Source organism: Poecilia reticulata, chromosome 19 (genome assembly GCF_904066995.2).
Source record: "Poecilia reticulata chromosome 19, P_reticulata-male-v2, whole genome shotgun sequence".
Lineage (NCBI taxonomy): Eukaryota > Metazoa > Chordata > Actinopteri > Cyprinodontiformes > Poeciliidae > Poecilia > Poecilia reticulata.
The window spans coordinates 20597121-20618458 of NC_088848.1; the positions used below are offsets into that span (position 1 = coordinate 20597121).

Sequence of the window (21338 nt, forward strand, 5' to 3'; positions counted from 1 at the left end):
CAAACGCACAGAAAGACGGATCACGACACACACGGTTCATGCCTGACAACTCTTACACAGTGGCGCAACTACACATTATTCAGGTGGATGCGAAAACATAGATCGGCTTGAATAGATGCAAGTCTTATATTGCTAACGTTGGAAACTTTCAAATATGCAACATCACTGCAGTGACAGGATTTCCAATTCACCTTGGAGTACTAATGTGGGAAAACACAATGCATTTGGGTTGCATTAACCAGAATACATGTTAACCATCTGCAGAGTAACATAACAACTTAGTATCTGGAAAAATGGCAGACTTTCTCAGAAAGGAAATTATTTTTTTCTGCTAAATAACTTCTCAGAATCCATTATACTCAAATATCTCTGCTGTCTGTCTCAGGCTGGCCTGTGAAAGTGGATAATTGGTGAGACTAATGTATGTCAGTGGTCCGTTTAGAGACACACACAGACATAGCAACGTTGTCATTGAATGATTAGGGGTCTTATTATGGGGTGCTGCTTTTAGAGTGTATTTACATATATTTTACCTTTTCTTCACATCTTAAAAGTGAAGTTCCTGTTAAGTAATGTGGGTGGTCAATATATGGGATTTGTAAATTTAACATAAAAACTAGAACTTCAAGCACTTAGCAGGTTCTGAACTGGACCGAGTAAGTCTCTTCAAAAGTCAACTAAAACTTAGAGAAATACGACCATTCTACATCAAGAAAAACTGTGAAGAGTTTCCAACACTGTTGCCCAGGGGAAACAGATTCAGATGTAGGAACTTGACTAACCTCAACACAGCAGAATCAAAACTCCTCAGAACCATGAAGTTCACAATGTGGTGCCCCTGGTGGCAGATATTTCTATAAGCATATTTATTCTGCATAATTGCAGAACTGTGAGTCCTGTCTCCTCCCTAATTGTTTCCCAGGTGTGTCTAGTTACCCTAACTCTTTGTCAGACCTTGCTCCATGTTCAGTCTTTTGTCAGTTGCTACCGGTATTTAGCTGTGTGCTATTGTCTCTGCCGTGCTGCCTGATCTGGACTGTTTTGAGCCACAATCATCATTAAATTTATCATCTTCATCTCAACCTGGGTCTCTGCGTTTGTTCTCACCACCACAAACCACACTCATGACATTTTCCACTTCAAAAACTATTGCAGCATTATCTGAGGGTGGAGTGTTCTCCAACAATCAAGGTTAGCCAGATAAAAACATTAGCACGTGGTGTGTAGGATATCCTGGCCTTGCCTGTGAAGCCATCATCTCCAGATATTTACTCGGGTGGGAATGGCAAACTCAAAGTTACTGATTGATTGCTGACGATCATTTAATTATTGTGAATTATGCTGGAGCACTCCATGGTAACAAAGGTAAATAAGCAGAATCAAATTGAGAACCAGAGACATCATAACATGCTTTGTATTTTTTTTAGCAATTATATTGTCTTGGTGTGCTTTAGCATTACTGCTAACTCACAGGCAATGCTACTAAATATAGAAACGTCAATGTTTAGAATGTTTTTTCCACTTTTATTCACTATCCAATAATTACTACACTCATTTAGCATACATGCTGCCTCATGCTTTCTGATTTTAATTCTTTTAATCATTTTTTTGATGCTGGCTAATGCTAGCTTGAAGAGCAATTGAATACAACTGAGCCAACAATAGCATAGCAAATAGCATTTCAATTGGTCATTTTCGCCTATATTTTACAATAATGATTGAAAAACAGATTGGACATTATGATATCCAAAAATTAAAAAAAATTATTTCTAGAATAGTTATTAGGGGGTGTCGTGTGGCACAGTGGTTAGAGTGGGCAGCTCACATGTAGAAGCTATAGACATTGATGTAGCTAACTAACGTCTACAGTTCCTTTGCTGTACGTCTTTTCCCCTTCCTGTAAGATTACTGTCAATTAAAGGCAACTAGTGCAAACAATTGCTTTATATAAAACAAAAATCTATTAGTTTTATTTTATTTTTTTTCCCTTCAGCTTCCCTCTCGCTTTCTCGTGTCTGCAGAAGCCATGCTGCAACCCTGAAACAGCCATAGTTTTACGGTAATGAGACTTTTGCTTCAAAGCCGGATCCACTGAATGCTCAGCCACAAACAAAATTATGCTTTGATGGAGAAAACATCAAAGCAACATACAAATCATGTTATGATCTGTATGTGTTGTCAAATCTAACCATCTGAAACAACCATTCAAATCTGAGCCTTGGGATCTTTGTAAAGGCTCTCCATTATTTATTTACCTTTTATCCTGAAAAATTCAGCTTTTCAGTTTTCCAACAAAGCCTCTGAGTGATTTTTTTTTTCTCATCTGAACTTTTTCACTCCCATTTATGTACTCACTTAGCACATGATTTGAGGCTTATTAAAGCCATTTTAGCCTTGCATATCTATGCCTGCTCTGACCTACATTATGAAAGTCTAGGCAACACTAAACACATGCACTGTAGAGTAACTTCAGAGGCATGCAACAGGCGCTTTAATCTCTCATGCTGCAGGCCAAAGCTAATCCATCACTCAACCAATTGTTTACAGAACAGTAACAAGGCAGTGCTATCTGCAGGAATGCCAGCATTATTTTAAATGAAATGGACCACATCTGATAAGAGCTGTCATCAGTTGCCAGCTGTTATTTCCTACTGTTTATCAAGTTACCTTGTATCCATGCGACTGCACTACGCACCCTCAGAACATTCTGAAAAATTTTCAAAAGGTGATTTACTTTGTCTTTATGGTGTTTGTGTATTTTAAACTACAAACTTTTGTCATAAAACTGTTAATAAACCTTTATTTTGTGCAGCTAGATGCACAGCTAATTAAAAACTGGTCTTGTTCAGAAGGGCCTCTGCAAGTCTGTCCCATCAGTGAGTGACTCAGTACGAATGACCAAATGTAGCGTAACGTGCTTTGGACACCTCTGTCTTGATGAAGTGCTCTACAAATGCAGGTCATTTACCAAGAAATATTCAAAACAGTTTGCAAATATTAAATGACCAGATGTACAAAAGGCCACTCCCCTTTTTCTCTATTAGGGCATTAGCTTGAGACTCCCATAATAATATGCTAGCATGTCAGACAGGACAGTGACTTTTGGTGTGAATACACCAAATGGCATTGTTCTGGGTTGACCTTTTATTGCTGCCTGTCTCAATATGCATTTCCTTCTTGTTTCTTGAGTGGAGATGCAGCAGGTAGTCGGAGGCACTCAGAGGATTGAGGCTTTGTCAGCGCAGAACCATGGAGGTAATTGCATAGTAAGTGTAAGGTATTTGCATCCTGAAACGATCTGTAAACAAAACATGAGTAACACACAGAACTTAAAAGCAAAATGTTAAACGTTCTGTAGATAACAGCCGGCTGCATTTTCATCCAGCCTTCTTTACTCTTCTACCCTCATATGAATCAGTATAAATACAGCTGTTCTACCCTAAACAAACAGTCACACCTGTAGCATCAGATAAAAACCGCATCATGTTGAGATGGGCAAGTCAAAGTCCAAACCGAAATCCAAGTGATGAGCAGTAGCTTGACTGTAAAACTTATGTACACTTTATGACTTTGCATTGGTCTGTCATATGCAGTCCTGAAGAAGACTGTAAAGCGAGACATTTCTAAAGGCACAAAATTCATGATCAAACTGACTGGTTTTACATAAATTTTTATGTTGTGCATTAGATTCAGATGCTATGTATAAATTCCTATCTATAAAGAAAATTCTGTGCTCTTACAATAATCAGTACATTTAGTATGGGTACTGTCAAAAGATCAGACTTGTTTTGGTCACACGTCAAGCATCAATTCTGAAGAAACAAAGCGGCCACTTAGGATAACTGTCTATTTTTTAATTGAGGGTTGCCCTACACGATTGCTCTTACTAACTACGTTTGAAATATGATTCATATGAATCATATTTACTTTACAGAGGTAAATATATTTGTTCAGTGGTGTGATAAGAATTATCTGACCATTAACATCCTACCACTCATGTTAGCATCGTTGGTTAGCATCGTACCCCACTGTCCATCCACAGGGAAGAGATAAAGCTGGTCATTTCTTATAGCCATCTGGGTATTCATCTGGCGAACCTCTAAAACTGGAGTGACCATGTGTGCTGCTGGTTCCAGAAAAGGTTGTTTTTGTCTTCAGAGACTGAAGATGTTTGGGGTCAGTCAGAACATTGTGTTTTTATATTACCAAGTAGTGATGGAGAGCATTATCAGATTACATGGTTCTGCAATCTTTCCACTCAGGCTAAATCCATGTTGCAGCACCTTGTACGGACTGCTATGGAGACTCGAAAAGGTCTCTGTGCTCAGGCAGGCACAGAGGATATTGTTGGATCCGTCCCACATCCTTTACGTGGAATATGAGCTCTTACGTTCCAGTAAGAGGTAAAGAATCCCAAAAACTAAACTGAACAGTTTAAATACTCTTGTACCCTCCTCCATCAACATTTTTATCAAACCATAAATGGCATGTTGAGGCTTGTAAGGTGTGCAATGGCTTTGGGTGTTCTTGTTTTTTTACACTGTTGTGGATGTGTTTCTAGCTGTTTATATCAATTTTATATGTATTTGTTTTCTGTCTGGGCAGCTGCCACTTTGCAATATACACCCTTCAATCCATAACAAATTTCCCCTGGGGAACAATAAAGTATATTCTATAAAATGACAGTGGGTGCCTGGAAAAATACATAATGCAGCCTCTTTAAAAGCACTTCAAAACAAAGGGAGGGACGAGGAGTCAGTGCAGAAAAATGATCTAATATTGACTTGATGATCTTCAGAAGTACTGAAGTCATGGTTAGCAGCGTCGCAGTGGCTAATCATAGCAACATGAGGTCAGCGCATGTACCACAACAAGGTAATTAAGTCCTTCAAACGGCTGACCACAAGCCCACTCATGGCTAAACACACTCAAGACCAGACTTGGCCAGTTTATACTGCCACAAGAGCCCTGTTCGACTGTTGTTTTTTAAAAGATGTGCGTCAGTGCATCTGCCTTTGACCCCTTCAAACAAACACACACGCGCACACACACACACACACAGACTTAAAAATGGACATCAGAAAGATCCTTGATGAAAGCACCTTAAGTAATTGGTAATTGAATCTTTGCTCCTGTGCCTTGTCTGTGTTCTCATGTGAAGCAGTAGAAGATCATAAAGGCACACAGATCATCTGTACTCATAAACAGGTTCACAACATACTGTCCTCATTCCCGCTGCTGTACCACTGCCATTAATCCAGGAATAAATTGTGAGGACTGCATGGATTAGAAACCTCCATCGGGGCTGCTGTAATGAGGAATGTGTTTTCTGTGCAAGAAGGCCAAGTCAGTAACAAAGAACCCCTAGTGCTCACAAAAACAAGTCACCAAGCGATAACCTGGTGGAACAGTGGGTGTCAAGCAGCAAAGAGGTCCTGGGTTCGAATCCTCGCCTGGTCTCTCCCAGTGCATGTGTGGGTTCTCGCTGGGTACTTCAGCTTCCTCCCACAGTCCATTAATGCCGCTTTTTTTTTGTCAAATCTCACTCTAACCAGTTAATGTATGTTTCGGTTCTACCCCAGTTGGGAGCATCTTCATTACGGTTTGTTCCTCAATATTGTAGGAGAGAATATAGGAAGGAACATGGGCAGGCTGTGGGCGGGCATCTTTGAGAGTATGTGTCTTGTTTTTGCTTTCTTCTGTAGTGTTGCTGGATAAACTACAATACTGCTTGTTGTAGTTACAAAAATAGTGAAGCCATTCCACTGTCCTTCTACTGTTCAAACCCAACTTACTTTTCTGTGATGCTATGATTTTCTTTTACTTTTTGCAATTTTACTTTTTGACAGATTTAGTGGCCCTTTAGCTGACAGTTTAGAAAACAAGAAAGAGAAATAGAAAAAGCCCTGACAGGTTTGGTTCCTAAACTCAGTGGTGTGCCATAAACACAGGCCCCCGCACCATGTTGGACTCCAGGGAATTACCTTTTTACATAAACACAGGTTTGCTGGAGTCATGGAAAATTGCAGTTTGTATTTAAATAGAAATTTGAACAATTAGTGAAATCTGGTGAAGATGAATGTTTTAGCCAAAGGAGAATGACTGAAGGTGGGGTTATTAAAGATACTTAGGTTCCAATCACCTAAACTGGCAGGATAAAAACCACAGACAACTGAAGTACACTAGGGAGAGGGGCAAAAAGAACTAAGATGGTCTGATAAAGAGAAAGCCAGAAATAATCTATTTTGGGAAGAGTGACAGAGACAGATGTACTCAAATATATACATGGTCTCAAGTTCTTTCATTCCTTTTCCCTTCTCTCTGCCCCTTTAATTGAGTCACATTTCTGGTTTTGCAAAAATGTAGAAAAAAAAGTGAGACGTATGACAAAAAAGATTTCATCGCACACATGTTTAGGTAGGTGCTGTAGCTACAGGCCTATTATTATAGTCCTGTAGCTACAGGCCCTCCCTGTAGGGGAGGGTCTTTAAGGGACATATACAGGAAATGCACTGGGTGCATTCCTTAACAGTGAGCCGGTATATGATCCAGACAACAGTATGAAAGAGGGAAGGTGGAGTTTTCGCCATCTGTAATCCATCGAACAAAACTCCCCAATTTGCATACAACTTATTGTATGATTGTGTATCATTGATGCTGCAATTTTTTTTATTTATTAATATTTGCCCTCCCTCCCCACACCCCCAGGACTTTTTCAGCTACAAGGCAATATTGCAATAAACACTTTGGAGCTTGAATAAACCTGAACCTCATTTGTGTGTGGTTTAGCACTTATTCACATTGCAATCACTTGCTTGGGCTTTTAAATACACATGTATATGTATATAAATAAAGCCAAGGCATTTCTCGATTTTCTTGCCGGGCAGGAAATGGTGCTTACTCCACATTCACACAGCACACTTCCTGAAAAGCACAGTCCACGTTAGCAACTCATTTGCCACCTCTGAAAGGTACTGCTTATTTTCTTGCTTTTTGATCTACTCTAATGTGTAAGATTAACTTCTTGCTTGCTGATGCTGAAGAAGTTACTTTGCAGATTTTAAATTAAATGAAATCGTCTGCATGTTTGGTGAATAGATGTAATGAAAACTAGAAGTGTTTAAATGAGGAACGTTTTGAATATCACATAGCATTCCAAAACAGTGACGTGTGGTGAGGTTCACAGCTGGTGAGGCACCGACTTAATCATAATCAGATTTACAAATATAGATATTTTCCATGTTTTTGTTTAAATACAGAAATTTTGCGCATGCAGACAATGCTGGAGGGCAAAAAGACTGTTCTTTTACATGCCATCCATAGCAACGCTGCTGTGGTAGAATAATTCTGTTAACTCAATGAAACTTGGAAATGTAGGTATTATGAATTCAGTGCTATGCTCCACAGCAAAGTGAAAAACCGTTGAAGTACAACTCAAAGCCTCTTCTTTCTTCCCCTCTGTATCAGCCAAGCTACACACAGACTCATTGCCGTAGCAACTGACAACAACGTCTTACCTATCGTCTGCAACCTTGAACATGAGTCTATTATAATGTTCAATTAAGTTCCAGCTTTAGTAATTTTGGGGAAGAAAAATGTTGGCAGTCTATCATAGACAAGATTGTGGAGATGGCATTAGTGACAGTTTTCTAAGAGAATTAACTGGTCAGTGTTGGTCATCCAGCACCAACCTAGATGTACCCAAGCTGGTATGAAAACTTATCTTGGGAATTGAAAAGCTACTGTCCTAGCTCTTCCGTTTTCATATGCATTTGCAAGTGTGTTTCTTCTGTCTTCTTCACTGAAAGGGATCTTATGATTTGTTTTGGTTATTAAAACCATTGTCTCTTTACCTTTTCAGCCAGTCATGGACATCGTTAACCCCCTGAAATCTGTCCTGTCCACTGCTGTTGGGATCTACAAACTAGTAGAGAAAGCGAAGGCCAATAAAAAGCAATGTCACCGTGTTGGGGAGCGAGTAAAAGCCTTGGAGAGGGTGGTTAATTCAATCGACTCCACAGAAGCAGCCCAGCTCTCTGCAGAGGTGACAAAAACCCTCGAGGAATTGTCTACCATCCTCAACTCAGCTTTTGGACTAATTGAGAAATTCACTTCATCAAACTGGATGTCACGTTTATATAAGACCAGCAGCGATGCAGGGGACTTCCAAATGGTAAATGATCGCCTCAGTGACAGTTTCCAAAACCTGACTATAGCTCTGCAACTAAAGCAAGGAAGTGAAATGACCGAGCTGCTAAAGAGGGCCTTCATAAGGGAGGAAGACGAAAAGGACCGGAAGGAAGATGAAAAAGAATTAAACAGAAGTGAGAAGAGATATTTTGGCATTACATCATCCTCCTCTTACTTACACAACTTCCATGTTTTAGAGCACTTAGGGAACTCTGAAAAGTTTTTCATAACTCATCTCATTAGATAGCAAAGCAGAACTGTAATCAGCTAACCACGACAACACATGGCCACACACCAACTTTTCTCCCAATTTTTCCAAATTTTTCCAAACGTTAGGCTAAGAAAGCAAATGAGTTGAAGTGATAATCCATTAGTAGTGTTGGGTGCATCATTACAGCAGTTTTTGTTTGTTCCTCAGTGCTCGTGGAATACATGGAATATGTGGAGACCATGCGAGCAGATCTAGAAGATGTCAAAAACAATGTCGCTCACGTCGTGGAGATGTGTGAGTACACGGTCATTTAAATGAAAATAATGTTGGCACACCAAACAGATCTACTCGGTTTATTTTCAGTGTGTACAAGCATCTCAGCTATAAAATAAAATGTATGGTTAAATATTACAACTGTGTTGTCATGATGAGACTGTTCCGTTTAGCCCTTCATGATAATTCATCATCCAATTCCTTGGAAACAAATATTTTACCTTCCTTTCACTGACCTAAATGGTGTGATGTGCTAAGTGCTGAGGTAGTGAGTGAATGATGGATCACAGTGTACAACATTGATTTTGTCAACGAATGTCACACCCATCCCAACAGCTCTGAAAAAAGTCTAATCCAAATTTGTTGCTTATAGGGCTTGAGCAAAATTATTTAACCAGACTTTTATACGATATAAATACTCTAAAGAGATGCAAATTAACAATTCAATTCCTATTTAAAATATATTTTAGCCTGAGGCATGATAACAGCATACCTTGAGATCATTTGTAGCAAAGGAAGCATCAGCAGCTAAACAAAAAACTGTACTTATAACATTTGAAAAGCCCAGTCCTTTTTTGCTTGACTTATCATTAATGCAGTATAAGACTAATTTGACTGACTGTTTTTTGTATTAACGAATTAATAATTGGATAGCAAAAGGTGCCATTACAGAATAGCAGGAGGATATTGTTTTCCAGAATTTGAACCATGTGAAGCTAAATCTATGGCACATGAGTTGTTCTGCATATAACATATTTAGAGACAAATATGTTTCCAATAGTTTATTCATCATGATTAGTCTATTTGAAGCTGCACTATATACATTTTCAAATTTCTTTTTTTTTTTACATTTTTGTCAAAACTGTCGTGACAATATAGAATCTTGGGGGGGGGGAGGGGAGTCTAGCTTCTCCACCTCCTCCCTGTGCTGTTATTGCCATCTGGTCAAAAGCAACTAATCAGAGCCAGGAGGAAGGTCTTATTGCAGTCAATCATGCTCATGTACTCACTGTTCAATGTACTGATGACAGAGAAACAAGTTCTGTGCCATTACAGGAAAACTGTTTATTCACCGTCATTGACAGCCATGCTTAATAGCCTGAGCATTCATGACAAGCTGTGCTATTGGGAGGATGCTGTAGTAGCACAGAGCAAGGGGGAGGCTAAGAGCTTGATTTTCTACCACAAATCATCCGTCTCATACTATACTTGACATAGTGACAGTTTTAACAAATATGTAAAAAGAAAATATTTTTTGCAACGTTACATACTTTAATCGTTTCAATGTGCAGCTTCACATTAGAGAGCTCCCTTGATATTTTCAAGTAAAAGTTTTTGCCCCCGTACAACGCCCATCTACTTTGGAACGTTGTAATTAATGTGTTGTTCCATTTTCTTTCAGTGAAGAAGCCAAAAATCATTACCATGGACATCCGAGTAATTAAACAAGATGAACTCTGTATTCCAAAGTTGGACGAATTGAACAACCTGACAGACCAAGCCCCACAGGTCTACAGAGGAACATTCAAGGACTTCACAGTGGCCGCCAAGATATTCACCAATTTGAACACCACTGCAAAGTCTGTGCCACGGTTTCTCTAAATCATGATATACAACACAGGAATAATAACAGCATTAGGATGCTTTTATAGTAACTAATATTGACCAAATTTACTGTTCTACTGTAACTCTTGCTAATTTTCTTCCGATATTTTAGGTCACATGTTGACCGTTTCCAGAAACTATATTTATGTTTCTCTTAAACCTTTTTCTCTGTTTTGTGGTTTTGGGAGGTTAGCCAAAGTACAAGAAGCTAGACAAGATTTAAAATAATGGGTCATAAATTTGATTTGATCAAGCTGACAAGCTCTGTTTTGTTTTTAACTAGACCTCAGAAATAAAAACTAATTCAAGGTACTATAGTTTTTGTAAAGCTGTAGATTTGGAAAGAATTGTGATATGTGTATGACAAAAGCATCTCTTTACAAACGCTTAATTACAGTAAACATTCTTGTCAATTGTAGGAAGATAAAGTCTGAGTTCAAAAATGAAGTTGAAACCATGAAAAGGTTCGAGTCTCCTAACATCTTGCGAATGTTTGGCATCTGCATCCTGGATGAGGACAGTAAGTAATGATGCATGCACAGATCAGGATTATCTAAAAAGCAAAAATAGCAAATCTTTTATCTGCCTGCAGCTCCTAAAACTAAGTACCTCATCATTATGGAGTACTGTGAGAAAGGAAGTCTCCGAGACGTTCTGAGCTCTGAACGTGACCTGTCCTGGACCAGGAAAGTTAGCATGTGCCGGGATGCAGCGCAGGGTCTTTATCGGTAAGTCTGCCAGAAAACGTTACTTGTCTTTGGTTTGAATGATGAAAAAATTCTCTGGTGTAGAGCTCGTGAAGGTTTTCCAACTCTCACAAATCTGGTTTGAGCCTCAACTTTTGCTTTCTTTCTCACGCTGCCCAGACAAAGCTCACAAAACATAAGAACACTGGACAGAAGTTTTTAACTAGTCATTCAAAACAGTGCTTGGTTTAATGGCTCTCAATTTTGTCTCTCCTCGCCAGTAACTATCTGTGTTACTGGGGAGAGTGATAGACGCACTCCACATTCTAACATAATATGGCGTATGATGGCACTGTATGTTTTTGACATTTTTGACATGAATGTTTGATCTCCTTAGGATATAATCAGTTCCTCAGTCTTAAGCTGTGACATTTCAGAATTCTGAATCTCTATCTGAGAAAGTGAGCATGAAAATCTCTGCAGAACATAAGTTCATCAGTGTAGAACACTCATCAGTGGTTCTACACTGATGAGTGTAGAACCACTCATCAGGGATGATGAGTGGTTCTACAGTGAACTCTACATGAACAGATGTGTTGCAGAGATGATGGAATACCACAAATGGTTTACATGCAGCACCAAATAGGGTTACTATAATGTTTATTACTGAATCCTCATACTGTCCCAACCATACCGTGCCTGACCCAAGCCAAATCCCACTGCAAATTTGACTCAGAAGTTACCAACTAAACTGGCAGTTGTAAAATCAACTTAGCCTTAAACAATAACAGTAGAGGCTTACAAAGTTTTACACACAGTTAAGTCACAACCCCACATACCACGGTAGACGCTATTACTTTCCACTATCATAGTAAAACAGGTCAAAGGAGATCTTATTACACCTGTGTCCCAGCCACAACCCCGTCTAATCCACTATCCTTATCTGTCCCACTATTCTTGAGCTGTTATTTAATCTAAGTAGAATCTGGAAACGATACCCAGATGTATCCCCAAGCAAGCTGCAAGTTTCCACACAGTTAAACATATTCATAAACATACTTAATTACCTCAACCCAACCTTGCTCAATTTTCAACATACATAATGGTAGATTTTTTACTTCAAGGTTGCATCAGAACCAAACAAAAATCTCTACTTCTTAATGTACTATATAGGTAACAAAAACATTAATCATTCCCTATGTGGTACATGATCTGGCAAAGGTTCCCAACACAAAAACAACAGTGGAAGAGATTTGACATCTTGATAACGAGTCCAGTATACAAGCTTTTCCACTAAGTCAATAATACCTTTATTTATTATCTGACATTTATTTTTGCTTTATCTTATTTATCATTTAGCTTTATTTCTAAAGAGGATCATAAGATCATGCACCGTTGCAGTTTTGAGCCAATTCTTGGCCCCAACCTCCCACTGAGCCACCAGAACAGGCCCTTCTCAGGACTGTGAATGTAACGAGGCAAAAGGTTAAACAGCACCTCAATGCCATTAAGATGCCCACAAACAAGCCTCCTCGTCCCCACCTGCACCTACACCCAGTCATCCTTGCTCCCGCACCACAGAAAAGCACTGCCTTCACTGCTTTTCTGCTTCAGTTAAACACCCCTCAATCCTGCATCAGTATTACTACCACATGACCGAAATGCTACCACATGACCAACCTCCTCACCCTCCTGAAATACAAAAGGTACCAAGATAGTAATAAACGCAGTTTGTTCATATCAGCCCAGTTTTGTTTAGTTTTGTCCGATACTGATATATTAAGAAGTGGCTAACATCACAACAATTCTATTGTTGATATTGATAAATCAAGCATCCCTAATAATGATTTTTGTCACTCTGTTGCAGAATTGGGCCAATTGTCCTCTTTTTTTTTTTTTGTAAATCAAAATATGGTCACCCTAGCTAATCAAACTGAAAATGGTTTGACGCTGAAATTAAGATTCAGATGTTTGAATTAACCTCTCCTAGACTGCATCAGACGGAGCAGAAAAGTAAGCTTCACACCGACATCACCAGCAAAAAGTTCTTTGTGGATGAGAACTACAGAGTCAAGGTAGTGAAGCTAAAGCCTCCTGCGATCACTCCATGGCAACTCTTCCACACTTCTCACACTGCTCTTCTTTCCAGCTGGGCGGTTTGGAACTGGCTCAAACTGAGACGTCACTGAGAAATGCAACGGTCAATAAGCGTAAGGACAAAGACATCAGTTCTCTGTGCTATTCCTCCCCCCAGATGCTAAAATGGGGCATGAAACACTACTGCAAAAAGTGTGAGATATACAGGTCAGTGTCATGAGACTGCTGCTCAACCGACTACATATTCCAAACATCTTTAGGATTTTCCAAAAACACTTAAGTCATCCACAGTAACGCTTTTATATCGGATTTTTTTCAGCTTGGGAATCATAATATGGGAAATTGCAACTCAGAAGAAGCCATTTTCAGGTGTGTATCTGCTTTGACAAACAAGGACAATCTCAATTTTTTCAAGTCATTCTAATCATTTTTATTTCTACATTTTTTAATTGTAATGACATAAGAGGAAGTATGTGAGATTTTACCATAGGCAAATGAATGCCCCAGTTCAAACACCAAGGGATCTTTATATGGACGTTTGGGTGAAAATTATGCTGTCCTGGCCCAAATCCCTTTGGAGATACAATCGTTTTATTTAAAATGATGAATTGTGAAAATGTAGTTAGAGATCATAAGGTACTGTCAAGTTGCTTACCATGTTTATTTTGTCGTCAGGGTGCAAATTATACCACCAAAATCGAGGGGATTCGACTATTTTTCAGAAGATGAAAGCAGATCTAAGCAATAATGGTCGTTTAGTTTTTAATATAAACCTCAATCTATGAATCTGAATAAGATCCCTCACTCTTACATCAAAGGATTCCTATAAAATGTATAAAAACATTATTAATCAGTGAAAGTTAAAGTTATTTTGGCAAAGGAGACATAGGCAGATAAAGGAGACATCATTATGAGTTACTAATGAAATCAAAGTGTATTATAAATTAAACAATATAGCAACTGGAGGTCCAAAGTGTTTCTCTGTTTGATTAACAGATTAGGGAAAAACTGTCTAAAGTTTGATGAGCTGCATAACTGTGGATAGTAGACAAGTTGGTACTAAGGTACCAGTGCAGGTATTCTTTGATAAAAGGTAAGTTTTTTCTGATATAGGCTGAGGTATAAGTTCTACGAGATAAAAAAAAAAATGGTTATAATACTAAGAAGGCACAGCTGGCTGGGCAGAGGGAAGTCTGGGGCTCCTTGTAACACTCTGCTGAATGGATGGTTTTCAGGGAGTGTACCAGTACATTTATTCATACTGGAACTATCTGCTATAGTATGGCCCTGTTGGTTTGGTATGAATCGACAATAGAAAGGTTATTTTATTTTATGACTAAATACATGCAGTATGTTTATGTGCAGAACTAACAGTGCAATGCAATGTTGTGCAGCACAACATTAAAAAGTGACACCAAAATCAAACGGAACAGACTCTCAGCTGTCACTGTACTCTGCTACTTGGGACCATTAAGGACTTTCAGTTTGAGGAGAAAGAAAGGTGCATCAAATCAAAGCGTTGTGTCACTGTATACATTTTACTGAGCCTAGCTGAATTACCAAATCTACAGTCAAGTCCTACAATAGCTACTTTTTAAATTTCTCTTGAAAGAAGCAAACTGAACAAAACCATGATAATAAAATTAAGCCATGACTTAACCCATGATTTTTTGTGTGCCATTACATCCTTAATGTTTACCCTTAAGCAATTACTCCATCCATTGTACTTTGCCATTTGATGTTCAAGCCCTTGCACATGCATCCATTGGCAAATGGATCCATGCTCCTGAACTGTTTAAAAAGTAATATAGAAGAAACACATGCTTGAATTTAAAGTTTTTCTTTTTCCTCACTTTCCAGATTATAATGGTAATACGGACACCCTTCATGTAAAAGTGGTTGAAGAGGGTTATCAAGAACCCGTTCCCCGTCAATGCCCCGAATCCCTGAAAGAGCTGATCGATGAATGTAGAGGCTATGAATGCATCCAAAGGCCATCTGCTGGAGGTGGGTAATCATCGTGGTTTTTGCTGTGTTAGGTTATGCTGTTATGTTTCAGAGATGCTATAGATGAACACTAATCATTAATGAACTTTCAGTCGAATAATCCAAACTTCTTTGTACTTCTGCAGTGTTGGTGGATAAACTTCGATGCTTGTTGGTAAAGTTAGAGCAGCAGTGAAGCTCCTCTGAAGTCTTCATCCAGGTCCAATCATCTTCAGTGGAGGAATCAAAACTCCACAAGTTTTCTGCAACATACTAATAATACTCACTGCTTAAGACAGATTTAAGGGTTTTTTAATTCATTTTAAGGATATTTTTTATACAACTCATATTTCCTAATTAGAATCAACCTATTCTATTTTGAATAACTAAGTTCTGTATTCCTAATAACCTCATTAATGTTGAAATGCCACCTTAAGAAATGTATTAATTGGTTTACATACATTTGAACTAAAACTTGCATGTATCTTGTATTTTCATCAACATGTATGGTTATTGTTGATGCAGTCCTTCTTGTTGCTTTGAACTTTCTTTTGTGACATGTAATAAGTGCCTTAAAACCACTTTAGGTGCCTTAAAGCTTTCTAGAAAGCATTTGAACACAGATTAAAGAAAATCCCACCAATGAGATTATGAAATTTACAAAAGAGTTTTGAGTAAAAATACACAGAAACATCAAGTGGAACATATGGAGCAGCAAACATATTGAGACGTCAATTAATTTGTCAGGAGAAGTAAAAAAGCATTTCACCCTCTGTTTTAATGGTATAAAGCTGGAGTGCCAATTTGAAATCTGCTTTTGGAAAAGTTTAATGAGGTCCTAAAATTTCCATGACTGGTTTACTTGTAGAAATTCTCATACAGAAAAAATAAGTGTAAATGTAACTAGACTGCATCCTAAATGACTCCAATCAAAAATGTGAGCTCTAGTTAGCTTCCTGTACTTGCTTAATTTTTTTAATACCGTGTCGGCACTTCAAATGTCCTTTAACATGCTGTTGAGATTCTCTTGATCGTTTTTCCTCTTTTGGTCAAATTTTAGTTTGATTTTCTTTGTTGTCTGTGCATTTATTTGTGGTTTGATAATTGGATCTCAGGTGGATCAGCTGCTATTCTGTGACATGCATCCCAGGGTTAATTGGTCAATCTGAAAATAGCCCTTATTTGCGTTTAGCTGCTGTTGCTGTTTCCACCTAAGTCTTGGGTTGGCATGCTTCGTCAATTCATTTTTTTCTTGGAGTTTCCATGTTCTCCCTATGAAGGTGCTGGTTTTCTCCAGGGACACCAGTGGTCTCCAAAACACACGTTAGGTTGATTAGAGAATGGCAACATTGGATTGGGCCTCCTGTGAGGAAGGAGTCCTAACAATGTAGTCCTTTGGCAGCAATTAAAGCTACCAATTAACAAGGTTTTCCTGAGTATTCAGTGCTACTATAGACACAAAATTATAGATACTGAAACACTTCATCTGAAGCTGTGCTTCGATTTTCTGGCAAATCCCTTTTCTTCATCCGCTGTGGAGGCGAGTACAATCATTAATTGGACTCTGCATGCAAGGTGCCTTTACGTAACGGTGTGTCAGAAATGGAGAAGAGCTCTGGCAGATTCGGATCTGAAGATGAGGAGGCACAGCTCAGGCTGCAACATAAATACATTACGCATTAAAAGAGCTCAAGCCAGACACTTTGCCACCCATCTCCTCTTTATCAGTCAATCATTTTGTGCGAGAGGTGACAGTTTGGTGTATCAACAACTTCTGTGCGCAGACATGAGTAACAGCCTTCAACTGACCCGTGAAGCCAGACTGAAAAGGAAGTTCCTCAGTTTCAAAGCTGCGAGGAAAAGTTTGTTTCGTGCTAAATATTTCATGCGTGCTCAGTTTGTAGGGCAGTCAGTTCATGCTTACCAGCGTGATGTGAGGGGATTTGGAATTAGGAAGCACACTATAAATACATGAGAGCAAAGGTCTTTCAGAACAAAAAGCTACAGATTGAATACAGCACCCAAGTAGTTTGGTAAACACGCTGTTTAGTCAGAGATATTCTGTGAAGTCTGTGAAGGCAGTTTATACTGAGTTCAGTCATTCACTGCAGTGACGCTTTGCAAGTTATATATGTGCACACTTTTCACTGCATTGTGTTATATTTGCTGTTTTCACACTAATAAATCCTAAATTTGTCCCCAGTTTGCTTGTTTGTATTCTTTTTCTGTAAGGCCGACAGGATTGCCAACTGACCTGTTTTAGTTGGGACATCCTGTATAATAACAGTTTGATTTGTCCCATTTTCTGTCTTAAATGTCCCATAGGTTGACTTTTACCTGCAATGCACACAACAGATGTCACTCTTACAAATGCCAAATTGGAAATCCCTGCAATCGTATCAGACAAGCGTTTGTGTCCATTAACAGCCGTCTAGTCATGCACACCAGATGTGAGGAGCGATGCATAAGTTGCTGTTTGTTCGGTGCATAATCAGAAGACAAGCAGGTATGGATAAACCTGCTAAAAATACTTTGCAGCTACAAAAAACAGCAAGAAGCTAAACATACCTGGGTTAGTATTTTGCCAGCATGGATCTACTGAAATGCACAAGAGAGCTACATAGGCCAGAGGTGCTGGCAGTATTGGTGCATTAGACAGATATTGACAAAAAGGCTGCAAGTGAAGGATTAAGTGAAGTCCACCAAAATGTCTAAACATAGAGGTAGCAATAACAGCACACTGAATGGTCAAGCTAAAAAAAATGGCGTTTTGTTCCATTGCTGATTGTAAAGAAAATTCTCTTGAACAACAAAAGATGAGATGATTACAGTGAATGTACTGGGACATTTCTGGAGTGGATTCCCTGACCGCAAGTTATGTTTAACTGTTTGAACTTCACACTGAAGACATAACAGCTGATAATGCTAATGTGAACTTTGAACAGCATCATTCTGTCCACCAGTTATTTAAAAAAAAATTGTAATCATTGCATTCTTAAGGCAAACTGTGTGCCTTATAAGCACTAACAGCTGAAAGCATCCTAATGATCAGCTCTCAGTGGATATTGAGTTTGTTTTAAAAATCTAGAACATTGGCTTCAAGAATCAGACCAAAAAAATCAAAAATCAAAAAATTTGGCAGCACATATCAGGGATCGATGTCAAAACTAATTGCCATTGGCTAGGGCTGGATGATATGGCTGAAAAAAGCATCACAATTTCAGTACTTTATATTTATTAGCTTTTTCTTTTAAATTTCAGAAATACGGCAAAACTGGTGACACGATTTTCCCTGTGTTACCCCCAGTTTTCACCATGAGAAGTTGCGTGTATAAAGTCTTTCCTCTTTCTCCTGCATCCCACAGAATGCTGTGCGGTTCTGTATCAGAATTCAGTGAATAGTCTGTAAGACGTATTATCTATTGATAACATATTGATGTATTGTGATATACATTGTAGATTTATAAATTTATTGTCCCGCATTAGCATTGGTCTTAAAAAAAAAATCTGTTGGTTAATCTTTATCGGTGGATGAATAAATGTAGAATTAACACGTTTCTCTAATATGATTAAATGAAGATGTTAGAAGTCAAGAAGCTGAGATCCTATCCATAATTATGACATAACCTTAAGGGCATTAGTCCACATTAACTCCTTTGAAAATCTCATGATGTTTTTCCTATGATTTCTGATGCACTTAAGGTCAGACATGACATGGTGTCGCATAATCAGAACCCCCCCAGACCTTCATTACTGTAGCATTAATTACCAGCATCTGAATCCCTATTATCTCCTGCGCCCGCAGTGACGTTGTGTCAGGCTGATTTCATCCTCATGACTGATTGCACTGCCAGTAGATTTCACGATAGTTCCTGCCTTTCAAGAGCGAGTCAAATTCTAAGAACTAAAAGTCAAACAAATTGAGGAGATGATTCTTTTTCAGTCTTTGCACAACACAGATGAACATGCAACATTTGACCCTGAAAAGAGTCCAGATTTTCTTTTTCTATTTGGTTACGCTGTTGTTCAAGGTGACACTGAATGTATTTTTTTATAAAAAATTTTAAGTGGCTTTGATTCATGTTTGTTGCTCTGCATAAGAACTTTACTTTGCTATTGTGGTGTAAGAATGTATTTATTTTTTTACTACTGTTAACACCGATATGATTTTGATTTATAGAAATCAAGTTAGCATACTACTAGTGACTTAATGCAGTAAGACTTACTGAAGGTCTCAGGGGTTTTGATGTACTCAGGTGTTCCTGCTCCCAACTTGGAGAAAGACATTTCAGATGAGGTAGTAGCTTGCAGATGTTGAGCCTTTTCATTAAGATGCAGTACTGCCAGGTAAAACCTGATTAAATAAAGTGGAAGAGAATTATATTTTTAAGTTCAAAGCGGCACACAAAACTAATCTAATAAACAATTTTAAAATGGGAAAAGCAATATCGTAAATAGAAGTTGACACTACACAGCTATTTACCCTGCACAGCATTCCCAAACGGCGGTCTCCATACTGGTGTCATTTCTTCCTCCATATCAGACAACAGTTGTTGAAGTGTTGGTTCCAACATCACAGCACTTTGGTGTCACCTGTGTGCCTTTGAATAAGCAAATATTAACACTAACAAATTAATTAATAATTATTAACACTGACAAATTACATGGCAAAGTGTAGTATGTTGGAAAAAAAATTACACAAACTACATGTCAAATACCTTTTAAAATATAAATGTCATCACAATATGAATGAACACTCGTAGCAAACAAGGCCTCAATCTATTCAAGAACATCACTGAACAAAACTACACCAATCTATTAATGTAATAAATACTCAAAACATGCAGGTGTTCTGTCCCTTAGGAGCTAAAAGCTAACATTAGCAGAAGGCACAATGTACTGCTATCAAAACAATGGCCAGGACATCATGTCAACACACAAAATTCATGTCTAAAATAATATTTTTCATTTTAGCATCATTTCCAGCTTACCGCTTTCCTGCGTCTTGCCGTTTCAGGAACTGACCCCTAAAATCAGACAAAATGTCTTTTGGCAAATCTGTCTTGATAATGGCAGAGGTTGCTGAAGCACTTGTACTTGACAGTCTTCTTTTTAAAACTGTACGTTCTACACATTCATTTCAACATTGAACATTGAATGTTTATTGCTGACTGGATAAAGATAAAGACATTCACAATTAAATTGAATTGAATTCAATTTAATTGTATTTTCAATTATTGTGTTTTCTCTTATGGCCCCTGAATGCTTTGAACCTGGCGATTTTGGCCTGTAGTGCATAAAATTTGAGCACTGGTTAATCAACTTAACTCCAAATAGAGCAAATTATAGAACACAGAGGGTCACAATATCAGGTACCTGACTCGGCATGATGACTCAACAAAGGATTACGCCGACATTCCTGTTTCACACTGCTGAGTGGAGAACGCATTTCCCCAAATTATCGAAGTTCACACTGTTTTAGGACACATTCCTGATTAAAACTTCTCCTGCCTCATCAGTTTTGCTCTTGGCCTGGCACGTTCTGTGTATATTGAGGAATTTGTCATTCCCCTTTCAGTCCTTCTTTGACGATTATGGCATGTTTACAGCGGTTCGTTGTCTGTAAAAGTACAGTGAGGTGTGTTTTTGCACAGTTTAATCGAGGGTCAGGCTGGAAAGTGTAAATGTCATCACCGGAGAAACAAACGTTATGTTCCCTGTTCTCATGCGTTTCTGTTGGTTTGGAGGACACACTGTCCAATGCGGTCTGGGTCCTCGACGCTTTCTGTGAGCCCCTAACTGTTTTCAGACGTTTTCCGTCTCTCTCTTTCTCTCTCACTCACACACACACACACACGCATACACACGCACGCAGACAGACAGAGGCCAACGCAGGATGTTCTCTCTTTGTTTCTCTGTAACGTTCCCAGGGATAGAGTCTGCAGGCTCACTGCTGATAACGTCACACGCAAAGAAGAGTACTGGACAGCGGGTCTCGTGGTTGACCCCGGAGTGTGTCTGAGGCGGGATTAAATGATGCAGACGTAAAACTGAGATAAGAGCAAAATGACTGCTTGGCCTTGAGCTTCAGCAAGGCATTTTTTTTATTATTATTATTATTATACAAAGCCTTGCAGAACAATCCGTAAAGCATAGCAAACAGAACGTGCTCTGGTCAGACAGGAACATAATTCAACGTTTTGACCTACTTGTACAGCAGTGAGAGAACCTGAAACAGCACCCTGATCATGCTCTCTTCATGAGAAAACATGGTGGTGGCAGCATGATGC

The 21338-nt window shown here is 38.7% G+C and overlaps 1 protein-coding gene and 1 long non-coding RNA gene across 2 annotated transcripts in view; one reads left to right on the plus strand and one right to left on the minus strand.

Moving 5' to 3' along the window:
• LOC103482057 (uncharacterized) overlaps positions 1–20137 on the minus strand; it is a 51602-nt gene extending 31465 nt beyond the window's left edge. Inside the window, exons 1-3 of the long non-coding RNA XR_536385.2 lie at positions 20040–20137; positions 19532–19649; positions 19275–19402 (exon numbers count right to left, since the gene is read on the minus strand). This is a non-coding gene — a long non-coding RNA (uncharacterized LOC103482057). The remainder of the gene's footprint in view (positions 1–19274; positions 19403–19531; positions 19650–20039) is intronic.
• LOC103482056 (mixed lineage kinase domain-like protein) lies at positions 6878–17250 on the plus strand. The gene is made up of 11 exons (XM_008437968.2): positions 6878–6971; positions 7862–8324; positions 8609–8695; positions 10077–10254; positions 10699–10799; positions 10872–11007; positions 12956–13040; positions 13115–13269; positions 13382–13431; positions 14923–15069; positions 15195–17250. Exons 2-11 carry the CDS (start codon positions 7868–7870, stop codon positions 15242–15244), a joined length of 1446 nt encoding a protein of 481 aa, XP_008436190.1. The 5' UTR covers positions 6878–6971; positions 7862–7867; the 3' UTR covers positions 15245–17250.
• Positions 20138–21338: the final 1201 nt, after the last annotated feature.

What these genes read in the sequence shown, in the direction of transcription:
- LOC103482056 (XM_008437968.2), top strand. Translation starts at nt 7,868, where the DNA reads ATGGACATCGTTAACCCCCTGAAATCTGTCCTGTCCACTGCTGTTGGG. An exon ending in CGCTCACGTCGTGGAGATGT is followed by an intron (nt 8,696 to 10,076) that starts GTGAGTACACGG and finishes ATTTTCTTTCAG; the next exon opens with TGAAGAAGCCAAAAATCATT. An exon ending in CCAAAGGCCATCTGCTGGAG is followed by an intron (nt 15,070 to 15,194) that starts GTGGGTAATCAT and finishes GTACTTCTGCAG; the next exon opens with TGTTGGTGGATAAACTTCGA.